Consider the following 23,847-nt stretch of genomic DNA (forward strand, 5'->3'; position numbering starts at 1 on the left):
GTTTTCCAACTGGAAAACCATTGTGATGCCAGCCTCACTGCTGCTCTGAGCCAGTGCCAGGAGCACGGATTTAGCCCTTGCTATTTGGAGGGTGCTCATCTAGGTGCTGTGGGAGGGACAGAGATGAGAAGAGCAGTTTGTGCCCCCCCCCCAAGGAAGCCATTTGGGGACACTGGGGAGGGGTGGGAGGGACGGGGGTTGCAAAGACTGCTGTTCTCCGAAGACCTCTGTGATGGAGAGAAAGTCAGTGGAGTGAGAAGTAACTGGTGTTGGTTTCTCCCATTTTGTGCCCCAGCAGCCTTCCTGAGGAGACGGGAGAGGACCCCAGGTACAGCCTCGGAACTGGGTTAGAAGTGGGTCCCAACAAAGGGAAGAAGCTGGCGGGCTGGGAGGGCTGGAAGGGTGTGGGGTACTGAGTCCCAATTCCAAGGGTGTGCAGCCTACATCGTGTCAGAGGCACAGGGCCTTATCATAAGGCACGCTTTCTCAACAACGGCAAAATCTGGTTCTTAGAGAAAAAACTTAGCCATTCTCGTCTGTGGCCCTTCAAAGGGCCATATCACATATAAACAGATCTACAGTGTATCTGTGGCTTAAAAATTTCATAGTGAACGGGGGCGCCTGGCTGGGTCAGTCGGTGAAGCATGCGACTCTTGATCTCAGGGTCGTGAGTTCAAGCCCCATGGTGGGCGTGGAACCTACTTAAAATGATAAACAAATATATATGTACATACACACAAGCATACATACATGCATACACATTTCATGGTGGATAGTCAAAAAGTAGCTTCCCGCTTGCCACAGGCTGGTGGGAGGGAGAAAGGGAGTAAGTGCTAATGGGTATAGAGTTTATTTTGGGGAGGTAATAAAAATGTGGAATTAGTGGTCATGTTTGCACAACCTTTTGACTATACTAAAAACCATTGAATTGGAAAACAAATGTGGCAGGGAAAAGACAATTAAGGAAAAAAAAGTGTTTAAAGAGGCCCTAGGGAATGATCCTGAAAAAAAAAAAATGTTGAGAAACAGGCCTCTGAGAGAGGAGATGGATATCGCCCAGGCCAGACCGAAAATTCAGCCTGATTTCTTTATGTTTAGTGTACAGGCCTGAAAAGTCCAAGTGAAACCGATTCACAAGGCTCTGAGACCCTCAAAACCCTCCCTACCCTCACATCCCCCAAGAACATTCGAAACACACTGGAGGTGGTGTGAAGTCGGGACTGGGAGCGATGACTCAACTTTGTAAATACACTTAAGCTCCTGGCCTTCGCTCTGACACCAGAGTGTTTCACTTCCTCGTGTTTTCTCTGCCCTTTCTCCCACCTTGTCCCCAAGTGCCGGGATGTGATGACAGGCCCAGCCTCCCTGGCCTTAGTAACCACGGTTCTTGAGCCAAAAGGCCAAACTCATGGTATGTGACAAGTATGACCGTGCGGATGAGTACAGCGGGACGGAATAGCTGACACCTGAGCCGGTGCAGGCCGTCCAGGGCTCGTGGGCACTGCAGCTGACCACGTCTCTCCCAGCAGATCCCCCGGATTCCACTGCCGTCTTCTGATGGGGCCACACGAGGCTTCAAATCGGGCCTGAGCCCTCTCGGCCCTCTGGCTGCCTCCCCGAGAGCTCCATGGGCCTTAGGTTCCCACACACGAGCTGCCGGCCTGGCCTGACCCCTTCCAGACAGCCCTCCCCGTCCCAGCCGCTTTGACAGCCACATCTGTCTGAGACCAGTCTGCACCCTTGAGCCCCGATCAGAGGCTGAGTCTGGAGGAGCCACTTGGTGGCCTTCATACTCCTCTGACACAGGATCCCCCCACACACGCACACAAGCTTACACCGTCAGTGCCTGTCGCCCCCTTCTCCTTCTCAGCTGGGGCCCTGGGCCCTCCTCATGCACTCTGCACATACCGGGGATGCTACCCAGGGTCAGGCAGTGGAGGCTCCCCCAGGACGGCTAAGCCCCTCTCCACACACCTCCGTGCAATATGTGTGGCTGCACCCTTGGTCCCAGGGATGATAAAGGCACACTCATGCCAGGTTTGAGGGGGCCCGAATGTCTGTGAAGAAGCTGGTCCATGCATGGGAGCCCTGAAGCTGTGTCCTTTCTTCCCTGCTGCAGCCCAGAGCGGGAGACAGTGGCCGATTCGGACATCAGGTACTGTGACCTGGGAGCACCGGGCGGACTTCCCCGGAGGGGCTTTCAGGCCCAAGGGAGCCACAGAACTCGGAAGGCAGCCCCCTACCCCAGGCCCCAGCCCAGCTGCAGGGAGGAGGCCCGGGAGGGCTCTGTGCTCTGTCAGCTGGTTCAGAAGCCACTGCTACTTCTGTGCATCAAGCTGCTCCCTTCACACCAGACCATTTTTATCCCCCACTCCTGGTGTTTGGTCTTCAAAAACCTATCACATTAAATGTGGTTTCCGTGGCTCTGCTTTTTTAAAGAGTTCCACTTGGAACTTTCCACTTGGAACTGGAGAGTTGCCTACTAACATCAAAATCAAGTGGTTTGAGGGCCACTTAGAGAAGAAGGAAATTAAGGGTTGAGTGTTTAGTTGGTCTGATCACACTTTGGGCTCCTCCCAGCTCTGGGTGAAGATTCAGGGATAACAGACAACAGGACTGGGACAGGTTGGGTGTGGGGCAGGGCAACGTTGAGGTCCTGTCCCCCTAGGCTGCTAAGACCGGGGCACCTGAGCCGCCCCAAGCCCTGGGGAGGGAGAGGTCACTGCACCCACCCAGAGCTGACTCCTGCCAAGTGCACCTTCCTAGTCTAAACCATCTACTTGACTACTGCCTCTGAGAATGAGCCCCTGAGAATGCCTCCCCTACTCCCGCCTGCTTTATTCCAGGAAGAGAGGCCCCGTGGCCTATGCTTCTCAGAAACCATGGCTGCTAAATGCCACTGTGGAGGAGAATATCACCTTTGAGAGTCCCTTCAACAAACAAAGGTAAAAGCTTCTCAGAGGGAGACGGCTGGGAGAGGGGGGAGGTTGGTCAAGGGCAGCATTAGCTGGCCCTCCCCAGTGCCCAAGCCCCTGCCGGCTGCCCGGCCCCTCCATCGACCACACACACACACCCATTCTGCTCTCCAGGATGCTTATCTGGATCCCAGCCTGTTCCATATGGTGCATCTGGAAATGATCCAGATGTGCCTGGGCATCAGGGCAGTCCAACTCCTGTGGGTATGGTGCGGGTGGGTGGTGGGGGCGGCATTGTGTGGAAGCTTCGATGCCTTCCCTTGAGGCTAAGGGGAAGGCTGACCCAGCTTCCCACTATTCCCTACCCCCAGCTCAGCAGCTCATGCACTATTTTCCCTTCAATGATAATAATAATTGCTACCATCGATGGAGCTTTTAGGTGCCAGGTGCAGTGTCCTGCTTTTTATATGCATGATTTCCTCTGATGCTCACAATAACCCCAAGAGGCAGCTACTATTAGTACCCCCATTTTACAAATGAGGAAACCAAGGCTCAGAAAGGTTAGGTAACTTGCCCAAGGCCACCCAGCCAATAAATGATAGAAATGGGTCTCAAATCCAAGGCTGCCTGACACCCAATTACATGCCACCAAGACACTCTGATGCCTCCATGCACCCTGGATGGCACCTGCCCAAGCTAAGAGCTGGCTGGGGAAGTATGAGAGGAGCAGGCTGGGCAAATATTTGATTAGCCATCATCATTACTGCCTAAACCAACCAGCAGTGATTTTCCCTGGCAGTGCCCCAAGTGTGGGCTCCAGCTATAGCTTCTCCCACTGCACAGGAGCCATGGGCCCCTTCTTGTCACTTACGTGGCATATTTGCTACCATCCAATTTCATCTTTCAAATATTTAACTGGCCCCAAGACTCTGTGAGGTGCTGCCCTCAGCTCTTTCAAGCTCACATGGTGTTTGCTTGCACCCAGGCAGAAGGCCATTAAAGCCATTGCTCACCCCGAGCACAGCTGCCCAGAAGTTAATGACCTTCTGCGAGTGGTCAGACCCAACTCTGGCCAGGCTGACCAGCCGTGTCCGCCCCCTCCACTCCCAACCACTCCAGGTACAAAATGGTCATCGAGGCCTGCTCCCTGCAGCCGGACATCGACATCCTGCCCCACGGAGACCAGACTCAGATCGGGGAACGGGTTAGTGGCAGCCTCTGTGGGGGGACCTCGAGCTCCCCTGATCCCCACCTGTCACCACCAGGAAGAGCAGGTAACTGGAAAATATGAGAGGGTAAAGGTGGAAGAGCTGCCTGCATTGACATCAAAATGGTCCTGAGCCTCGGGCTGCTGGCCATCCTTGGCAGCTTTGCAACTAGTGCCTTCCTGGGCTGGAGATGGGTTGGCATCTCCTTCATTCGTGCGGCACGCATATACTAAAGGCTCACCTGACACTGTGGTAGGCCCGGGGCCACAGCCTTCATGTATACTCGCCACCTGGGGCCCTTCCTCTGTAAGCTTAGGCAAATAGAACTCTCCCAAGACTGTCCTCCTTAGGTGTGATTTAAATCCCTACTCCTCTATTTTTTTAAATATTTTATTTATTTATTCATGAGAGACACAGAGAGAGAGGCAGAGACACAGGCAGAGGGAGAAACAGGCTCCCTGTGGGGAGCCCTGTGTGGGACTCGATCCTGGGACCCCGGGGTCACGCCCTGAGCCAAAGGCAGATGCTCAACCGCTGAGCCACCCAGGTGCCCCCCTACTTCCTCTGTCTTAGTTGTCATCTGTCAGATGGTCCCCAGCACCAACCTGATGAATCTTCAGACATAAGTGGGGATCACGCTCTCCAACTGCTAATGAATTTAGTAAACAAGTTCTTCCTCTCTTCAAGGTGAGGAGGGGCAAAGAGGTGGATAGAGCCAGGCCTCCATCTCAAAGAGCTCACAGCCAAGTAAGGGTCAGGACAGTCTTTTCTGAGGGGAGATGAGAGCACGACCTTTCCTCTCTTTGGTCATAGGGCATCAATCTATCTGGTGGCCAACGCCAGCGAATCAGTGTGGCCCGAGCCCTGTACCAGCACACCAATGTTGTCTTCTTGGTGAGTATATTAACTGGTATCTCCCTTGGGGCCCTCCCTCCCTCACTGCCTACACACACACACACACACACACACACACACACGTGTGCACACGCACATGCACACCACCCAACAACCTCCCTCTCCAGGAATAAGCCTCTCCTGCCAGAGATATTGCCTAATCATTGATGGGGAAGCTGAGGCAAGGATAGTGCACATGACCCACTGTGGACATCACACTGAACTCTGGGTAGCCATAAGGGGAAATGAGTAGTAGTTACAGGCCACCTCCCTGTAGGACAGCCCCAAACTATCAACACTTATTTAGTCCCACTGTAATCACGGTGGATACGTAGAATGTAGGCTGCCACTTTCCATCCCATGCCCAGAGCAGACATCCCTCAATGATCACGGCAGTGGTAATAGAAAATTCAGCATTATCCATGAACGCAACTCGGCGAAACCCCACATCAAGTTTCCGTGGGCAACTTAACCTGGCCTCAGAATCCTTCTCAACACAGTGCTCCAGATAACCACTAGCAATCAAACATGAGATCAGCTTATTAGCTAACCCTTTCCTATTTCATGCCACATTTTGTATTAGGTGCTGTGCTTGTCACTGAAGAATTCTGAGAGCCAGCCCTCAGCCTGAAAGATTCAGAGATTTCTAACTAGGGAGATAGAGCTCACCCACACTCAAGAGCCACAGCCCAGCTGAGTCAGGCTGCGTGGTGCAGTCTATAAGGAGCCTTATCCAAGGAGACAGCTGTGAGGGCTAGAATAGTCAGGGAGAGCTTCCTGGAGGAGGACATTAAAGAGGAGTCAGTTCAACAGAAGGAAAGAGGGAGGCTGTTTGGGTAGGGAGTCAGAAGAAGGAACCTCAGGTCTCTGATCCTGGCTTTCTTCTCCCTCTGCCGCCCCCAATACACATAAATGCTCCCCACTAAACACATTTCAAAATGCAAAGGTTCATCGTCTTTGGTACCACCTGGCATAGCACTTTACAAAGTCTTGGCTTCTTCGTGGTCTTAGATGAGCTTTAAACAACCTTGTTAGCAGAAATAAAGTGGGTATTTTGGTTTATTTCAGCAAAGTTGTATTAAGCTCCTACTCTGTACCTGGCATGGACATAAGGGGTGTCAGTTCCTGGGGGCCTCACAGAGTGGACATATAACTATCACAACTGGAATTGAGAGGAGGGAAGGCTAGGCATGGAGGTCAAGAAAGGACCCAGGAAGAGCTAGGGTAGAGCGCTGAAGAATGAGCAGGGTTAACCAGGCAGGCAAAAGGAAAAATGGCACTTTGGGCAGAGGAAAGAGCATACATAAAAACCTGGAATGGCAAGTTCCCTGAAAACCTGGAGTACAGGGAACTTGGACAGAACAGATAAGGGAGACCAGAAAGCTAGACTGAGCAGGTCATAGAGGGACTAGATTACCATGCTAAGGAATTTGGACTTCATGGGCAATGGGGAGCTATTGAAGGTTCAGGAGTCAAGAAGTGCCTGTGATTACATCTGCTTGAGAGCAAGAACTGAAAACAGCCTCATTTTAAGATGAGCCGCCTAAAGCCCAGAGAGGTTAAGTGCATTGTCCAAGCACAGCCAACTAGTGTCAGTCCCTGGACCAGAGCTGGGATAACTCTGATGGGTTTTTTTTTTCTCACTCTTAACCCCCTCCCCACACTTGCCCCTACCTTCTCTCCTCTGCCCAGGATGACCCCTTCTCAGCTCTGGATGTCCATCTGAGTGACCACCTGATGCAGGCTGGGATCCTTGAGCTGCTCCAGGACGACAAGAGGACAGTGGTCCTCGTGACCCACAAGCTCCAGTACCTGCCACATGCAGACTGGGTGAGGGGGCCACCAGGAGGTCAAGCTATGAAGGGCTGAAGTGGGAGAGGCAGGACAGCTTCAAAGGAGTCAGTGTCTCAGTTGCACTCGCTGAGGGCCACAAAGCCAAAGAGATCCACACTGAATGGTTTCATGCAGGCTGAGTGGCTCAAGCAGATCTTGCACAGGCCAAGGGTTCAGTATCCCCTAGAGCTGCCGACATTCCCATCCTCACCTGGGGCCCCTCTGGGTACATGCAAGGCTGACACCAAGAAGTCTCAGAACGAAGCAGACACTCAGTTCCTACCTTCTGTTTATGGCCCAGTTTGATGGCTCATCCCCCTGGCCTTGGGACTGCCTGTTTGGATGGAAGAGCCATCTTCCCACCCTCTGACCCACCAAGGAAGCATTTAAGTCAGGATCAGGCGGAAAAATCTGGAAACAAACAATGCAAGTAGGTAGCAGTAGAAACTTCAATATTATCAATAGAGTGCAATTTTGCGAGACTCCACATTAACTGAATTTCTATACTCCTCAATATGTCGACAACAGTTACTTTTTGATTACTTGGAAAGCATTTAAGCTTTAAGTTGGAAATCATGTGACTTTCAAAATCTGGGCCTTGCCTGACTCCTATATAAATTTGCCTCTGAAAATTGGGGGTCTCCTGGAGCTGCACGCCTGTGCTAAATGGGCCTAAGTCTTCCTTCTACCTATGGTAAAATCCTCCCTCTATTATGAAAAAAGGGTGGGGGGAATCCATATTTTTAAAAAAATCTTATAATAGGTGCAGAAGATCTATGAGTTTCCATGGTGACCTGGGCAGGGCAGTTCCGGACAATCTTTAGTCCAAAGAAGGCAGACAAAGACATGACTGACTTGAAATGTCCGTGATCAAGGCTCCCAGGCATCCTTCCCTACACCCCAGTGTGGGCTGGGTGGGGGAAAGGAGCGGGGACAGGGCTCTGAATTAATGACGAGTGTCTAGGAGTGCGAAACACTGAGTGTTTCAAGTAAAATCGGTTTTTCTGATTTCAAAGAGGCAAGGCCCCACACACTTAGACCAATAGGTACTTTGTCAACCACTGGTGGGAACTACCAGACTTGCGGTCAGGAGGAGCTGAAGTTAGCGTGCATTTAGCTGTTAAGTGTGTGAAAACACACTTAATGGAATCCCCTGATGGAATCCCGGCAAGGAATCCGACAGCCTGACCAGGGTATACTCATTTGCTCTGCAAACCCCCTTAGCATCCATGGGGCAACCACTGAGAATTACCCCCCCCCCCCAGAAGTACTGAACTCTAAATCCTGACAGTGCGTCGGTGAGGGAGGGTCGGCTGTCAGTCCCGGCTCACGGCAGTGGGAGAGTCAGGGGCCAGGTGTGTGGGGGGAGAGGATGGGTGCAGGTCCATCTCAGACTCCTTGGGGAGGGGTGGTGTGGCTGCCACCACCCTTTCCCATCAGCAGGTCTGTCTCTCCCCTCCCAGATCATCGCGATGAAGGATGGCACCATCCAGAGGGAGGGCACGCTCAAGGACTTCCAGAGGTCTGAGTGCCAGCTCTTTGAGCACTGGAAGACCCTCATGAATCGGCAGGACCAAGAGCTGGAGAAGGTGAGTGTGTCCTAAGGGCCAGGCAGCCAGCCTCTGAGAGGACGGTTCTGTTAGAACCTGAACACACAGAGGCCTTCCTAGCCCTCATTGCCCTAGGAAAACCCCCGAAGGACAGATGTGGGGGCTGAGCATGAACCTCCTCCTGTCGGAGGAGAGCCAGGACCTGTGCCAGCTACTCAGGGCAGAATCAGTGGACACCTTCCCCTTATCCTGAAATAGTCAGAAACCATTTAGTTATAAAGCTTCATGGAAGGAAAAGGCATCAGCTTCAGGTAGAGCTGGATCCAGGTAGTTAAACACTCACGGGGAACCTGTACCGTGCCCTCCTGTGGCTCCGCTCCCCTCAGCCTGGCCTCATTCTCCTGGTGGCAGAAAGAGCTGTCAGCAGCCTGGAGCTCACATTGTCCTGGCTCGACACCTCCACCAGCAAGAGACTGCCTGTCTCATGACAGGCAGCGGACATCCCAGGCTAACTGTCCTTCATCCACTTTGGTCACATGCCCACCCTGAGTGGCCCTGGGGCCAGGGATGGGGAACGTGAGATTGGCTGGTGCTAGGTCTCAGCCCTGGAGCCTGGGAGAATGATCAGCCCACCTGAGTCGCAGCGACCCAGCATCGAGGGTCCCTACTCCCACAGGAAGAGTAGGCTATTGTTAGCTGATAAACGGGAAGGAGGAAAATCTGGTAAAACGGGCAGACTGGGTGGCTCGGTGGTTTAGCACCGCCTTCAGCCCAGGGCCTGATCCTGGAGACCCGGGATTGAGTCCCACGTCGGGCTCCCTGCATGGGGCCTGCTTCTCCCTCTGCCTGTTTCTCTCTCTCTCTCTCTGTGTGTGTGTGTCTCATGAATAAGTAAACAAAATCCTTAAAAAAAAAAAATTCTGGTAAGACAAACTTGTGGTCCACTCAGACCCTCCCCCAGAGGTGGCAACCTGGAAACCCGACACTGGTCACTGCCGCCCCCCACACTCCCTTTCTCCCCCTGCACCCTCTGAGGATGTATCTGTCTTTCAGGAGACTGTCGTGGAGAGAAAAGCCACAGAGCCACCTCAGGGCCTGCCCCGGGCCATGTCCTCAAGAGATGGCCTCCTGCAGGATGAGGAAGAGGAGGAAGGTACAGGCAGTGGGATGGGCAGTGAAATCGTGGCCTGAGCTCTGCTTGACCATGGGGGGCAGGCGGCCAAGGCTTGGGGTTCAGGGAAGGTGGTGAGGTAGTGTGACTTCCATTCGAGTCCTTCCCCTCTGTGTGCCTCAGCTTCCCCATCTGTAAGTAGGGATAACGTGCCCCCCGTTCGCCCTCAGAGGGGTCCGCAGTGTGAAGCCACGGGGGGTTCTTGCGCCTGCAGAGGAGGCCGCCGAGAGCGAGGAGGAGGACAACCTGTCCTCAGTGCTGCACCAGCGAGCCAAGATCCCGTGGCGAGCCTGTGCCAAGTATTTGTCGTCCGCCGGCATCCTGCTCCTGTCGCTGCTCGTCTTCTCCCAGCTGCTCAAGCACATGGTCCTGGTGGCCATTGACTACTGGCTGGCCAAGTGGACCGACAGCGCCCTGACCCTGAGCCCCTGCGGCCAGGAACTGCTCCCTCAGCCAGGTGTGGCCGGCGGCCCCGGGGCAGGGGCCAGGGAGGGGAGGCCTGGGCCGGGGACACCCCCAGGAGCCCGCCTCCTTCTCTGCCCGGCCCAGGAGTGCTCCCTCGACCAGACTGTCTACGCCATGGTGTTCACGGTGCTGTGCAGCCTGGGCATTGTGTTGTGCCTTGTCACGTCGGTCACCGTGGAGTGGACGGGGCTGAAGGTGGCCAAAAGCTTGCACCGCAGCCTGCTGAACCGGATCATCCTGGCTCCCATGAGGTACCCCTCTCCCCCAGGCAGCCTGGGCTGCGGGCAAGTCCCTGTTCTCTGGGCCTCGGCTCTCCCGTCTATAAAGTGGAGCTCTGCAACCTCTGTCACAGGCTGCGGGGCGCGGGGCGTGTGGCCCCGAGACACGGTGTGTGCCAAGTGCTCTCCTCGGGGCAGAAAGCAGAGGAGAACCAGCATTTACTCAGCCACACACAGTGCTAGGAGTCTCCGTGATCAGCTCATCTAATTGTCACAACAGCCCTTCAAAGTGAGCGTCTGCAGGCTCCGCGTAGATCTCAGTTTCCCTTCCCCAGGCAGGTACCATCTGCCCATCTCCACCCACAGATTCGGCTCTCCCCTTCCCCCCTCAGCCAGCCTGCAGGTTCTGACACTGGGGACATGGGGACATGTTTTGATCTCCTGGAATGGGATGGACACAAATCCCAAAGGCTCCTTGGTGTGAAAGAGTTAGTTTAAGGTGGTCCCTGCCCAACCAACTGGCTGACTCAGCTTTAACGCTCGACAGGCAAATAGGTTACTGGCCCCTTGTTGGTGCCAGGCCTCACCATCTGACTACGCCTTTGCTTTTCAGTCTCATGAGCTCTCTGTGGCCCACAGACATGACCTCAAGGGTAACTTACCCTCTATTTGTCCCAGATCTGTGCTTCTGAAACCCTCTGGTTAGGGTTGGGCCTGTCCTGGATCACAGCCAGAGTAGCCTCACTGGTCAACCAGCTGACAGGCTGTCCCCAGAGCCCCGTTCCCCCTGGCAGATCGTCCCTCTGGAGAAGACTCTATGTCCTCAGGACAGCTGCTGAGTGAGTCAGGCTGAGCAAGCAGCTGAGGAAGGTGGCCATGGTCACATGTGGGCTGGAGAGCCGAGAGGTTAGTGAGGGGCCAGCACCCCTTTGGGCAGCTGCAGGAATTCTCAGGGACACAGACCAGATATCTACAGACTTGCAAAGGCAACCACCCGTAGGAAGCTAGACCCGGGGATGACTCCAGAGACACTAAAATCAAAGAAATAAGTACCCTCATTCAATAAACAGGAAGATAATCAAGATAAACAGATGAACAGATAAACAGATGAGTAACCGTTCTTCTTCTGGTTGCGGCTTAGGTTTTTTGAGACCACGCCCCTTGGAAGCATCCTGAATAGATTTTCAGCTGACTGTAACACCATCGACCAGGTACACAGCACTGTGACCCATTTCCCCAGTTCAGAGAGAGGCCAGGCCCCCGAGCTTTTCCTCTCTCGTGCTGCCCCCCCCCACACACCTAGTGATCAGAGCCCTGTGGGAGGAACCTAGTGGGCCCCAATCTGATTATAATGCTGCCTCTGGGCTTGGGGCTTCCCCTGTGAAACCAGCAAGATAAGGCTGAGTGAGGGCAACCACATCCCTTTGGCTTTCATCCAATACCCCCTGGCTCACTCCAGTAGGGTTCCAGCATATTCTGAACCAAGGTGACTGATTTTGTGAAGAACATGCATTTCGATTCAGCTTGTGTTCTTCATTTACCACCGTACCAGATGGCGAGGAAACAAAGTCCTGACTCCTGCTCTCAGGGAGCCTACGGGGTAGCTGGAGAGATTAGACGTGTGCCTGTAATAATGTGAGAGAGCAAGACATGGCAGGGGTAACACCCTGAGGATAAACACCAAAACTCACCTCCCTCTCTCCCCCTCCCTCCGTCAGCACATCCCATCCACGCTGGAATGCCTGAGCCGCTCCACCCTGCTCTGTGTCTCAGCCCTGGCTGTCATCTCCTATGTCACGCCTGTGTTCCTCGTGGCCCTCTTGCCCCTGGCCGTGGTGTGCTACTTCATCCAGAAGTACTTCAGGGTGGCATCCAGGTGACGGCAGCCTTTGCCAGCCTCAGGGGGATGAGGGATGGGAGGTGCTTTGCCATGGGTAGTTCGGTACTCATTGACAGGGTAATCATCAAAAAGTAGTAGAGTCACAATCCCCCTGAAACGGAAAGTAGAAATGAAGGAAAAAGAGATACTCATTTTCCACCACCCTGATGTAACCATCTGCTGGCACACACGCGTGTGCACGCACACACACACACACACACACACACACACTGCCGTTAGCATCTGAATTATTTCCTTAGGCGAGATGATCAGGAGTGGAACTGCCAGGTTGGGTGTATGATCACATTCATGCCCTTCATTCATTTTGCTAAAATGCCTCTCAGGGGGGTTTGGAGTCCAGTGACCGCTCTGATTGCGGATGCACGAAGTCCAGGTCACCTGATGGGAGGGCTGCTATGGCAACCGTACCTCCCAGCCCAGGGGGGCCCGAGCAGGCCCCGAGGCCTTGACCTGAGGGAGCCCTCCACCTTCATCACATTCGCCCTCCAGAGCCTCAGGAGCCACACGGGCTTCTTTCCTACTCAGAATGTCCTAAGAACGTTCTCTAGAAGTTCTTTCTGGGAGTGACTGTGAAAACTCATAGATTCAAATAATTCTAGGGAAAATCTGAAAGACTGTCTAGACCCCGTGTTTATCGAATTGCCAATTGCAACCTATCAGCGAGGTCACGAAATCAGTATTACAGGCCGCAGTCAGCCTTTTTTTAAAAAATGAAAGTGAACAGAAAATATCCGATGGTATGCACATAGAAACAGTGAGTTTTGCTTCATGAAACCTTTGTTTGGGTCGTGGAGAAGGGTGGGTGTGTGGGCGTGCGCATAGATTTGTAAGATAAAATGTATTTCTTACTGTGGGTTATAATCAAAAGGTTAAGTACCTTTCCCAAGTGCACATGGTTGATTAGTAACTAGAGTCAGAATGCTGATTATCAATAAAAACAATTACATTTAGATGCATTTTGACCATGACTACCTTGCCCGAGTACTGAGTGGAGTAGGATCTCCTGGCACCCGCGAGGAGCATGTTGATGTTCACAATCACTGTGGCTTTTTAAACACTGTACAAGCTGTTTTACAAAGTTCATTTCTCCTGCCAGAGAAACCACCCTGTTCCCCTGGCATCCGCTCTGCCCTGGGGACAGTCTGTCCAGGAAAGCTGCTTCCGGCCTCGCACCCCCACACACACTGATGTACTTGTCACTGTGCAGCTGGGGGGAGCAGGAGCCCTTCTGTTGCCGTGGAAACCTCTGGCCTTTGCCCCTCGAGGAGCTCTTTAGATACTGGCCTGTGATGTGCCTAAATCAACTGTGGCTCCTGGGGAGGCAACTGAAAGCCCTTGGAGGCTGGCACGACCCGAAGGTCTCCTCCGGGCAACCCTTCGTGTGTCAGGTCCTCTCTCCAGCTGTGTGCAGGGGCAGGCTGCTGACCCGTGGAAGGGAACCCCCAGTGCCTGCCCAGCCGTGCTGCAGAGTGAGGGACAGACACCTGGGGGAGGAGGACAGGGCCCCGGATGACAGTGATGGCACCGGCACGCTGAGGGACAGACACACGGGGTGGGGTGGGGGTACCATGGTCTGCCCACGGGGAGACGCCAAGACTCAGACAGGGGAAGCCATTTGCCCACACAGCGTTTGGGGGGGAAGCTGGGGTTCAGACCCAGGTGGAGCCCCAAGCCTGCCTTCTTACCCTTCTGCTCTGCTCCCTTGCACAGGGACCTGCAGCAGCTGGATGATACCACCCAGCTCCCTCTGCTCTCCCATTTTGCTGAAACCGTAGAAGGTCTCACCACCATCCGGGCCTTCAGGTACCAGATCTACCCCGAGGTGAGGGTGGGTGGGAGTGGGGCCAGGGCCACAGGTCCTGTGACTCAGTTGCAGGGCTCGGCTTAGGGAGGCCCAGGACACAGGTCTCTCAACCCCTCCTCAGGCCCCAAAGCCTAGATGGTGTCCATCAGAGGGGTCGGGTCCTGTGGGTTCCACTGTATGATCCAGAGAGGAAAATCGCAGCCCTGCAGCCAAGTCCAGAGCCTTTGTGAAGTAAGGCAGGGCATGCAAAGAAGCAGGGCTGGGACATATCCTCACATATCAATGCTAGAAAGGCTTTTACATCATGTGGGCCAGCCCTGAGCCCATCTTTTATTGGGAATCTCCAGGGACTCAAACACTATGCTAAGTGCTTTCCATGCCAATCTCATTCATTCTGCACTTCAGTCCAAGGCACTCAGCAAGATTATTCCCATTTTCCAAATAAGGAAATTGAGGCTCAGAGAGACTGTGTAACCTATCTGGCTAAGGTCCTATAAAGCCCAGACTTGAACCTGCCCATTCATTCGATAAGCATTCATGCCAGGCACTAAAAAAACAGAGATGAGTCAGATGAGCCCCTGCCTTGGAAGGATTTACAACCCAGGCTTTGAGCAGCCCTGGAGAACCCCATGTGACGGGCCTTCAGAATACAGACTGCGGGACCATAGAAGAGAGGCATTCACGGAAGGCTTCATGGAGGAGATGCTATGAGGGCTAGCATCAAAGGGTAAATAAAAGTTCACCAAGTTGGAGGAATGCCCCACCCCCAACTCCAGTGCCCCTGCAGTCCACCCTAAATCATGATGTTGGGCTGGACGGGAGCTTCTGAGGCTGCCTTGGGGGGGGGGGGGGCTATTTCTCCCTGCCCCAGCCTGTCTGATGATGTCTGATCCCTCCTCCGGCCAAACAGGCCAGAGACCCCTGACTCAGAGAGTTGGGCCTCTGGTCTCTAAGCCTTACCCAGAGAGTGATTCCAGGTTATTTTTAGGATGGCAAGCTATGTGGGATGTGACAGTAACCATGCGACACCCAGTCCTGTGTCCAGGAGTAACCCTAGGGCTCAAGGACCAGCCAAGAGGATCCAGGGAGGCTTGCGAGTCCTTCCTCCAAGCCCCAAAGCTCTAGGAGAGGTGCCCAGGCCCGTGGAGCAACACTGTGGCCCCATTCACTCCCTGGGGACATCTGTGCCAGTGAAAATGCTCTTAGGGGCCTTGTCTGAGTAAAGCAAAGCAGAGGCCTGCCCTGGCCGTGGCTCTGCTCCCTGGACAGCCCCTGCCCCTGTACAAGCCTGTGCTGTCTTCTTCCCAGAAGCCCCTGGGAACCTGGCAGGACCCGAAGGTCTCCTCCAGGCACCCTTCCTGTCTCAAGCCTGCACTGTACCAGTTCCTTTGACTTTCAGGGCCCTTGACGCTCCTGGGCCTGGCCTCTACTCAGTCTTAGCACTGCCCCTCCCACACATGGTGTCCCGGAGGCCTTCAGGCTGGGCCTGGGGCAGAGAGATTGTGACTTTCCTCAAGAGGGCTGGACCCTCTCAGTAGGACCTGAGTGGATGCAGCACCCGCAACAGCCTGTGGTCAGTCGGAGGAACTGCCGCCCAGTGAGGCCTCCCACACCCTGCACTGACACCGTGGGTGACTTTTACATGTGGATGAAGGACTTTTTAGTCATCCCTGGGTGTGTTTAATTCATTGGTTCTTGCCCAGCAGCCTGCCCTGTTGAGAGCTAACTAGCATTTATCGATTATGCACTTAACACATGCCTGGCAGTGTGCTAAGTGCTGTATGTGTGTTATTGCACTTAATGCTCACAAGAGCCCCATGACATAGATACATTCAGCAGCCACGTTCAACAGATAAGGCTGAGTCACCAGCCTGAGGTCACACACGGTCAGAGCCAGTGCTAGGCTTGGAACCCAGGCCTGTGGGACTGTCTGGTTTCTCTAGGAGGCCCTGCTTTTTTTTTTTTTTTTTTAAGATTTTATATATTTATTTATTTATGAGAGACACAGAGAAAGAGGGTGAGACATAAGCAGAGGAAGAAGCAGGCTCCCTGTGGGGAGCCCAATGTGGGACTTGATCCCAGGACCCCGGGATCATGCCCTAAGCTGAAGGCAGATGCTCAACCGCTGAGCCACCCAGGCGTCCCGGAGGTCCTGCTTTTTCCCAGATGTTTCAAGAGTACCCAGCCCTTGACTCAGTGTTTCAGCCCAGGTGGAAACTTACTGTCTCCATTTTACTAATGAGGAAACTGAGTCTCGGTCCTGACACACAGCCAATAGGTAAGAATGCTCAGAAGCCACATCTCCCACACACCCTCATGCACACCCACCCCTCAGGCTCTCCCGTCACATACACGTGCACAAGCATGTAGATGCCTCCAGCATGCACCCAGTCACACCCTTCAGACTTAGGGCTGCGCACTCACCCACAGACACCTCACCCACAGTCACACCATCACCGTGGCTGTGCAATCGTACACTCTCACACTTTAGAGGCTCCCTTTGCTCTCCTCTTCTCAGACACAGAGGTCAGGCGCAGCGCCTCCACCCAGAAACAATCAAAGCAGAACAAACACCTTCCAAGAATGAAAAGCAAATGCCCAGTAAGATTCATCTTGAACCCTGAGAGTCCCCAGTTGTTTCCCCGGAGACCAATGCTACGACAGCTCCCATTCTTTCCTTTGCTCATCATGAAACAAGTGCTCCGCCCCCTCCTCTGGGCTGGGCCAAGCCAGCCAGGTGTTGGGGGGGCGGGCGGCCAGGGAGGGATGCCAGGAGCCCAGGCTGCTCAGAGAGAAGAAGCAGGTTCATTCAAAGTAACACAAGGAGAACATGGTGAGGGCACAAGGGAAGGAAAGAAGCCTCCAGAATTCCTTCCTCATACAGAGAGATCCCATCTACATTAGAGGGTCATGGAAGGTTCCATTTGTTCAGCAAGTATTTATTGACAGTGCCAGATGCTACGGATGCCCTGCCGAACAAAACAGCCACGGGTTCCATTCTCACAGGCTTTATGGTCTCATGAGGGAGATAAGCAGCTAGAGAAAAGAACATATATGAACAGAGGTTACAAAGCAAACAGGCTGTAGAGATGGAGAACCATAGGCCGGGAGAGGCCACCCTGAGGAGGTACCATTAAGGTAAAGCCTGAAGGCTGAGAGGAATCAACCTTGTGAGGAGCAGAGGAGAAAGCTTCCTGGGCAGAGGGGAGAGCATGTACAAAGGCCCTGGGGTGGGAAAGACCTTGGTATTGTCATGAAACTGAAAAGGGGCAAGTAATAAATTACTTTATTGTAACTTCTGTGACTACAAGGCAGTGAGCAAGGCAATTTGTGGCATAGAAGGAGCCAGCTCACACGGGCTCAAGCCATTGATATTCGAAGCAGGGGAGAGATGGAAGGCGATTTATGATTTCCAAAGATTAGGCTGGCTGCTGTGTGCAGAGCAGGCTGTGGGGAGACAGCAGGGGGACCTCTGGGGAGGCTGATGCAGTAGGCCAGGTGAGTCTGTGGGCAGCAAGCAGGAGAGGCAGGCAGACACACGGCTATTTTGGATGTAGACGTAAGAGGTCTTGTACAGGGATTAGACGTGAATCTAGATGATTCCTCGGTTGCTGGTCTGAGCATCCAGGTGGGCAGAGGTGCCCTTTACTGTAATAGGGAGGCCCTGGAGAGAACGGGTCTTGGGGTGAAAGCAGGAGTTTGAAGGAGGTGGGAGTCTTGACAAGTTCGAATTAAGTAGCAAGGAGCCAAGGGCAGTCCAGGGAGGAATGGCACACATCAAGTCGCACATGGCACATGCACTGGCTGCTTCTCTGTAAGTAGGGAGAGTCCAGGCACCGTGCGGACCCTCAGACCCTCCCCATCCTCCCTCCAGGTATGAGGCTAGGTTCCAGCAGAAGCTCCTCGAATACACGGACTCCAACAACATCGCCTCCCTCTTCCTCACGGCTGCCAACAGATGGCTAGAAGTCCGCATGGCAAGTGCCACCCGCCCCCAACTCCAGGGCCCCGGGACACGACCAGAGGGCAGGAAGAGAGCACGGAACACCACTTGCCTGTGCGCACAGGGCGGGTGCCGAGCCCTCCTGTTTCCCCAGCCCCCCGCGGCCCTCCTTGGGTCTGGCTGCACCCCCTCTTCCCTGTCACCCCCTGGGCCTAGTGTACCTGAGGTGGGCGCCAAGAGCCAGAAGAGCTGTGTGGTTGACTGTGACGAGTGTGTGTCTGGAGTGGGCCTGTGACCTGTGTGGGCCAGCTGGTGAGACACGTTCAGGCCCGCGCAGATGGCTGGGGAGCGGGGGGGGGGGGGGGGGGGGGGGAGCAACATAAGCTGCGTGCACACGCTGTCTCCTGGGGCTCCAGCCATCAAGGCCTCCTGCTAGTCTGACAACGTGTAGGAGTGTGGCTGGGCTGAGCTGCTCCCTGCCCTGAAGGGACTGAGGTGGGCTTGGCGGGTGGGGGCTGTGTGGCTTCAACCCTGGGGGCCCACACTGGCTCGCCTCCCTCCCCAGGAGTACATCGGTGCCTGCGTGGTCCTCATCGCCGCCGTGACCTCCATCTCCAACTCCCTGCACAGGGAGCTCTCTGCTGGCCTGGTGGGCCTGGGCCTTACCTATGCCCTAATGGTGAGTGGCTGCAGACTGGGACAGGGGAGGGCTCAGATACCCGCACTCGGGGAATCTGAGGCACCTCCAGGCCTTCTCCCAAGTGACTGTGAGTCTGATACAGGAGGGACCATGTGGGTAGGAGAGCTAACCCAGGGCCAGGGCCCCAGACAGATGCTGGGTAAGGATCCACATTCATCTTAACCCCCCTGTGCCTCCAGGGGGACCCCACACCCCCATGAAGAGGCAGCAGAAGGCACTGAGGGCTCCAGGCCCTTCAGCTGTAAGAAGAGCCATGCTGGTGGCCGGGCTTGGATCAAGTGCTCCCTGACTCGCCACAGGTCTCCAACTACCTCAACTGGATGGTGAGGAACCTGGCGGACATGGAGATCCAGCTGGGGGCTGTGAAGCGCATCCATGGGCTCCTCAAAACCGAGGCGGAGAGTTACGAGGGGCTGCTGGGTGAGAGGCCTGGCCGGGGGGCATGGTAGGAGAAGGGGGGCCCTCCTGGATGCCAGCTGCCGCCTCTGTCGGCTGGCTGAGCCCCGGTGTGCCCTCAGCACCCTCACTCATCCCGAAGAACTGGCCAGACCAAGGGAAGATCCAGATCCAGAACCTCAGTGTGCGCTATGACAGCTCCCTGAAGCCAGTGCTGAAGCATGTCAACGCCCTCATCTCCCCAGGACAGAAGGTCAGTGTCAGCTCATGCCCACCCAGGGCCTCCGGGCTCCCACCTGGTCAGAACCCCCTGCCCCAGGGCTGGCCCTGGGCCCCTCACACTGACAAGGCTCAGCCCCCCCTCTCCTCTACTCCTCCCTGCTCCTTCTGCTGCCCTCACTCACCCACCAAGAGGATGAACACCCCACGCTCCCCCGGTTTAGAGGGTTTTTGTCAGGGCCCCCCTGCAAATGGTCAGGGGCTCTCCCAGGGCACTGCCCCCACCCCTTAGCTTCAGAGCAAGTCCTCAGGACAGACAGCGAGGCCACACTTGTCCTGGGGAAGGAGCCCCTGCCTGGCACTCTGACCCAACTCTGATTGATTCCCTCCTCAGTCCTTCTCTGCTCTGACAAGGCCCCTCTCCTTCTGTCTCTTTGTCTCTGCCCCTCTTTTCTTTCTTTCTTTTTTTTTTTTTTTTTAATTCATGAGAGAGACACACAGAGAGAGGCAGAGACACAGGCAGAGAGAGAAGCAGGCTCCATGCAGGGAGCCTGATGTGGGACTCGATCCCAGGACTCCAGGATCATGCCCTGGGCCGAAGGCAGGCACTAAACCGCTGAGCCACCCAGGGATCCCCACTGCCCCTCTGTCTGTGTGGCTGTCTGCCTCACTATCTCTGACCTTTAGATGTACCTCTGTCCCTGCCTCGGGCTCCTCCCATCTGTCCCCACCTCTCTTGTCCTTCTGTGTCACCATCTCTATACTAGTCCTGATTGTCATTTCTGTTGGCACCTGTGGGCGGGAAGCAATGGGGTCAGAGATGACTCCAGTTTAAGATGGGGCTCACAGATCCATCCCTGCCAACTGCACTGAGCCACTCCCAGGCCCTCCATCACACCCGTGCACACAGAGTATGCACCAGTGCCCTCAGCTCCCCTGCAGCCACATACCAGGCACAGCAAAACCTACACCCAGGCCCAGGAAAATGGACATCTGTACCCTGCACTTGCTTGCGGGTCCCCGTGGGAGTCTCCTCTGCAGAAAGCAGCCCTGGCCAAAAAGCTGGTCAGAAAGCCAGGACAAGAGACATGACCTCCAATGCCTGCATACCCCAGAGCCAGCCCCAGAAGATCCCAGCCAGCCCCAGGTACTCACAGTGTACCTCATCCTCTCTCCAGATTGGGATCTGCGGCCGCACAGGCAGTGGGAAGTCTTCCTTCTCTCTCGCCTTCTTCCGCATGGTGGACATGTTTGAGGGTGAGTTGTGTGACAACACATGTACCCAGACCCACCAGATGGGACCTCAGTCCCGGTGTATGGTTAGATGTCATAGGAGGCCCAGCAATCACTGCCTCCCCCTGCATCCTCGATGGGACCCACGTTCCCAGGCTGAACCTGTCCCCAGCACCACCAGCTCCCCCACTCCCTAGTGGCCTGCCTGGGACACGGTCTCCACACAGGGCGCATCATCATTGACGGCATCGACATCGCCAAACTGCCGCTGCACACCCTGCGCTCCCGCCTCTCTATCATCCTGCAGGACCCTGTCCTCTTCAGCGGCACCATCCGGTGAGCACCACCACTCTGGCAGGCACCCCCCTGGGTCCCAGGCCCAGCCCCTTGGAGCTGGGGCGTAAGGAGGAGCGGCTGGGTGAGGCCAAGAGTGTCTAGCTGGGTACCCCTCCCTGGGTGGGCAGCCCTGGGGCTGACCTGGTCCCTCACAGTGCTGCCTTCGGGCCTTTCTCTTCCCTGTGAGGCCCAGGCAGGCGCTGGTGGAGGTAGCGCCACCCTCGGGCTGGGCACGCGTCCTCCACCCATTGCCACCTGCCGCCCCCTTCCAGCCAGCACCCACCCCTCCCCAGGCCACGTTCTTACTCACTGCTCCCCCTGCCAGGCCCTGCTTCTCTCCCTGAGCGGGCTTCCTGTCCCCCTCCAGGTTTAACCTGGACCCGGAGAAGAAGTGCTCGGACAGCACGCTGTGGGAGGCCCTGGAGATCGCCCAGCTGAAGCTGGTGGTGAAGGCGCTGCCTGGAGGCCTGGGTATCTACTCCCGCAGGGCGGGCGCCCCAGGGCGTCTGGGGGGCTGCGAGGGGAGGCTCACGGCCATGCCCTAGCGTTTACAGTCTAGGGCCCGGCAGGACCCCAGGGACCAGTAGTTTTCCCTTTCAGGAGCTCAGGAGCTCAAGTGAGCTGTCCCAGGCCATGCGACCGGGGGCAGGGCGTGGGGGGCAGCAGGAGTCACCAGGAGACGCGCTTGCAAGTCCATCCTGCCGCGGCAGCGTGTCCAGTCCTGCCCGCGCCGTCCCCCTGCCGCCCAGGTCTGCCCCGAGGGAGGAGAGGGCGGGGGAAGTCAAGGCCCGGGTCACTCTCCGAGGGTGCAGGGAAGACTGCCCCCACCCCAGAGGACACCCTTGGTGTATTTGCTCCGGCCCCCGGGGCGGTGGGGGCTGGCCAAGCCAGGCCTCAGAGACTCACCCCACCAGGGCCCACACACATGCAGCACATACACACTAGTGTGCACACCCACCCACGCGCCCCCAGGACCGCCCGGGCCACGGCGGCGCACACCTGCGGAGGGCGCACTTCTCTTTGTAGTCGACGCAGATGGCAGCTGTCCAGCTCTGCACCCCCCCCCCCCCCCCCCCCCCCCCCCCGTCCTCGTGACACACGCTTGTGTGTTTGCCCCATGCACTTCCTAACAGCCCTAAGCCATGCTGTCTACTAAACTCCCAGTGCCAGATTAACTCAGCCCTGCTCCTCCGCCCGGGGCTGTTCTCAGATGCCATCATCACGGAAGGTGGGGAGAATTTCAGCCAAGGCCAGAGGCAACTGTTCTGCCTGGCTCGGGCCTTCGTGAGGAAGACCAGCATCTTCATCATGGATGAAGCCACGGCCTCCATCGACATGGCCACGGTCAGTCCTGAGCACATCTGTGGGGTGGGGTCTTGGAGAGGGTTTTCAGGGGCTCTTAGGGTGAAATTTGCACCAAGTGGTCCTGAAGCTCCAGTTGTCTTTACCATCAAGGGCCATCTGCAGCAGAAACGGCAAAGGGCTGGAGGGGACCTTGACTCCAGCTAGTATCGGGCACGTTTATAGCACACATACACGCAGGCTGCACACAGACCCACAGAGACCTCACACCCATCACCCGCCACACAGCACAGCCAGACACACTCACAGCACACCTACACGCGCAGAGCTGAGCCCCTGGCAGGCTGAGCCCAGCCCCCGCATGCTAGAACTTGGCTGGTCCTATGGAGACAAGGATCAGACAGAGGAGGAGGGGTGGGCTAGGAGTGGGGTCCCATGGGAGCTGGACTGCAACCCTGGGCCCCGCATCCCCAAAGCCAGACCAGACTACATCCACTAGGCAGATGAGCCAACAGCTGTTGCTCCCATTTGGCAGGAAAACATCCTCCAGAAGGTGGTGATGACGGCCTTCGCAGACCGCACTGTGGTCACCATCGCGGTAAGGCGCCCCTGTTGGGGTGGGGGGAACACCCAGAGAGAGGGCTGGCCTCTTGAAGCTGTCATCAGAGGGCAGCCACCGGGCTCACCTGGGCCTGGCAATCAGGAGAAGACCCTGGAGCAACGACGATGCAGAGCAGAGTCTGGAGGGCTTGCAGGGAACCTGGACCGCAGGCAGCACATGGGGGGGTGGGAGGACTTACCCCCCAACTTCCTTCAGAACTCTTCTTTCTCCGGAATCCAAGGCCCGCCCCTGTCCCAAGTGAGCTAGCCTAGGGTTACTTCTCTATAGGGACTGGGGGTTGGGGTGTGAGGCGATCTCTGAGTCTTGAGGCCCAGAGGTGAGGGCAGAGCTGAGACTTGGTAAGGAGAGAGGTGTCACCAGTGGACAGAGGGCTTGGAGTCACAGCCACCCCAGGAAGGGCCACAGGGATGGGACCTCCTATCCATACACCTCTTCCTCCAGACTGCAGGAGGGGCACCCTCAGCTGCCCCTCCCTCCCCCCACCACCTGACCAGCACCCCCTTCCCCCCCAGCACCGTGTGCACACCATCCTGAGTGCGGACCTGGTGATTGTCCTGAAGCGCGGCGCCATCCTTGAGTTCGACAAGCCAGAGAAGCTGCTCAGCCGGAAGGACAGCGTCTTCGCCTCCTTCGTGCGTGCAGACAAGTGACCTGCTAGAGCCCAAGTGCCACCCCTCAGGCCACCCTGCCCCCGTCTCCTGCCTGGGCTCTCTAACTGTAAATCACTTATAAATAAAGAGATTGGTTGTTTCCTACCGGAGGCCTCCTCAGGTCTGGTGGGCAGGGACCGGGGTGGCCTGTGGGTCCCGCAGAGCCAGCCTGCCTGGCTTCAGGCACCTTGAGGCTGTGTGAGCATGGGCAGCAGTGTGTTTCCTTCTCTGTGAAATAAGGGTTGTAGTATTAGTCTGTTCAGGTGGCTGTAACAAAATAGCAGACACTGAGACTTAAACAAAAATGTTTTCTGACAGATCTGGAGGCTGGAAATCCAAGATCAAGGTGTCATGGGTTTGGTTTCTCCTAAGGACCTAATGAGCTCTTCACAGGCCCTATCTCCAAATACTGTCACACTGGGGAGCTTCAACATAGGAACTTAGGGCTTTAACAAATGGATTTGGGGAGGGGATACAATTTAATCCAT

General features: G+C 55.6%; 1 protein-coding gene across 1 annotated transcript in view; it reads left to right on the forward strand.

Moving 5' to 3' along the window:
* Positions 1-23,464, forward strand: part of ABCC8 (ATP binding cassette subfamily C member 8) — a 75,516-nt gene extending 52,052 nt beyond the window's left edge. Inside the window, 24 exon segments of the mRNA XM_041730755.1 lie at positions 296-328; positions 2,120-2,155; positions 2,847-2,945; positions 4,035-4,119; positions 4,937-5,017; positions 6,710-6,847; positions 8,314-8,439; positions 9,454-9,553; positions 9,786-9,997; positions 9,999-10,028; positions 10,121-10,287; positions 11,396-11,465; positions 11,973-12,130; positions 13,865-13,957; positions 17,833-17,935; positions 18,467-18,580; positions 18,901-19,021; positions 19,120-19,250; positions 20,395-20,473; positions 20,677-20,785; positions 21,153-21,256; positions 21,996-22,129; positions 22,623-22,685; positions 23,222-23,464. Coding sequence (XP_041586689.1) covers positions 296-328; positions 2,120-2,155; positions 2,847-2,945; positions 4,035-4,119; positions 4,937-5,017; positions 6,710-6,847; positions 8,314-8,439; positions 9,454-9,553; positions 9,786-9,997; positions 9,999-10,028; positions 10,121-10,287; positions 11,396-11,465; positions 11,973-12,130; positions 13,865-13,957; positions 17,833-17,935; positions 18,467-18,580; positions 18,901-19,021; positions 19,120-19,250; positions 20,395-20,473; positions 20,677-20,785; positions 21,153-21,256; positions 21,996-22,129; positions 22,623-22,685; positions 23,222-23,359 — 2,524 coding nt within the window. The 3' untranslated portion in view covers positions 23,360-23,464.
* Positions 23,465-23,847: the final 383 nt, after the last annotated feature.

The sequence above is a fragment of the Vulpes lagopus genome, chromosome 15 (assembly GCF_018345385.1).
Source record: "Vulpes lagopus strain Blue_001 chromosome 15, ASM1834538v1, whole genome shotgun sequence".
Taxonomy (NCBI): domain Eukaryota; kingdom Metazoa; phylum Chordata; class Mammalia; order Carnivora; family Canidae; genus Vulpes; species Vulpes lagopus.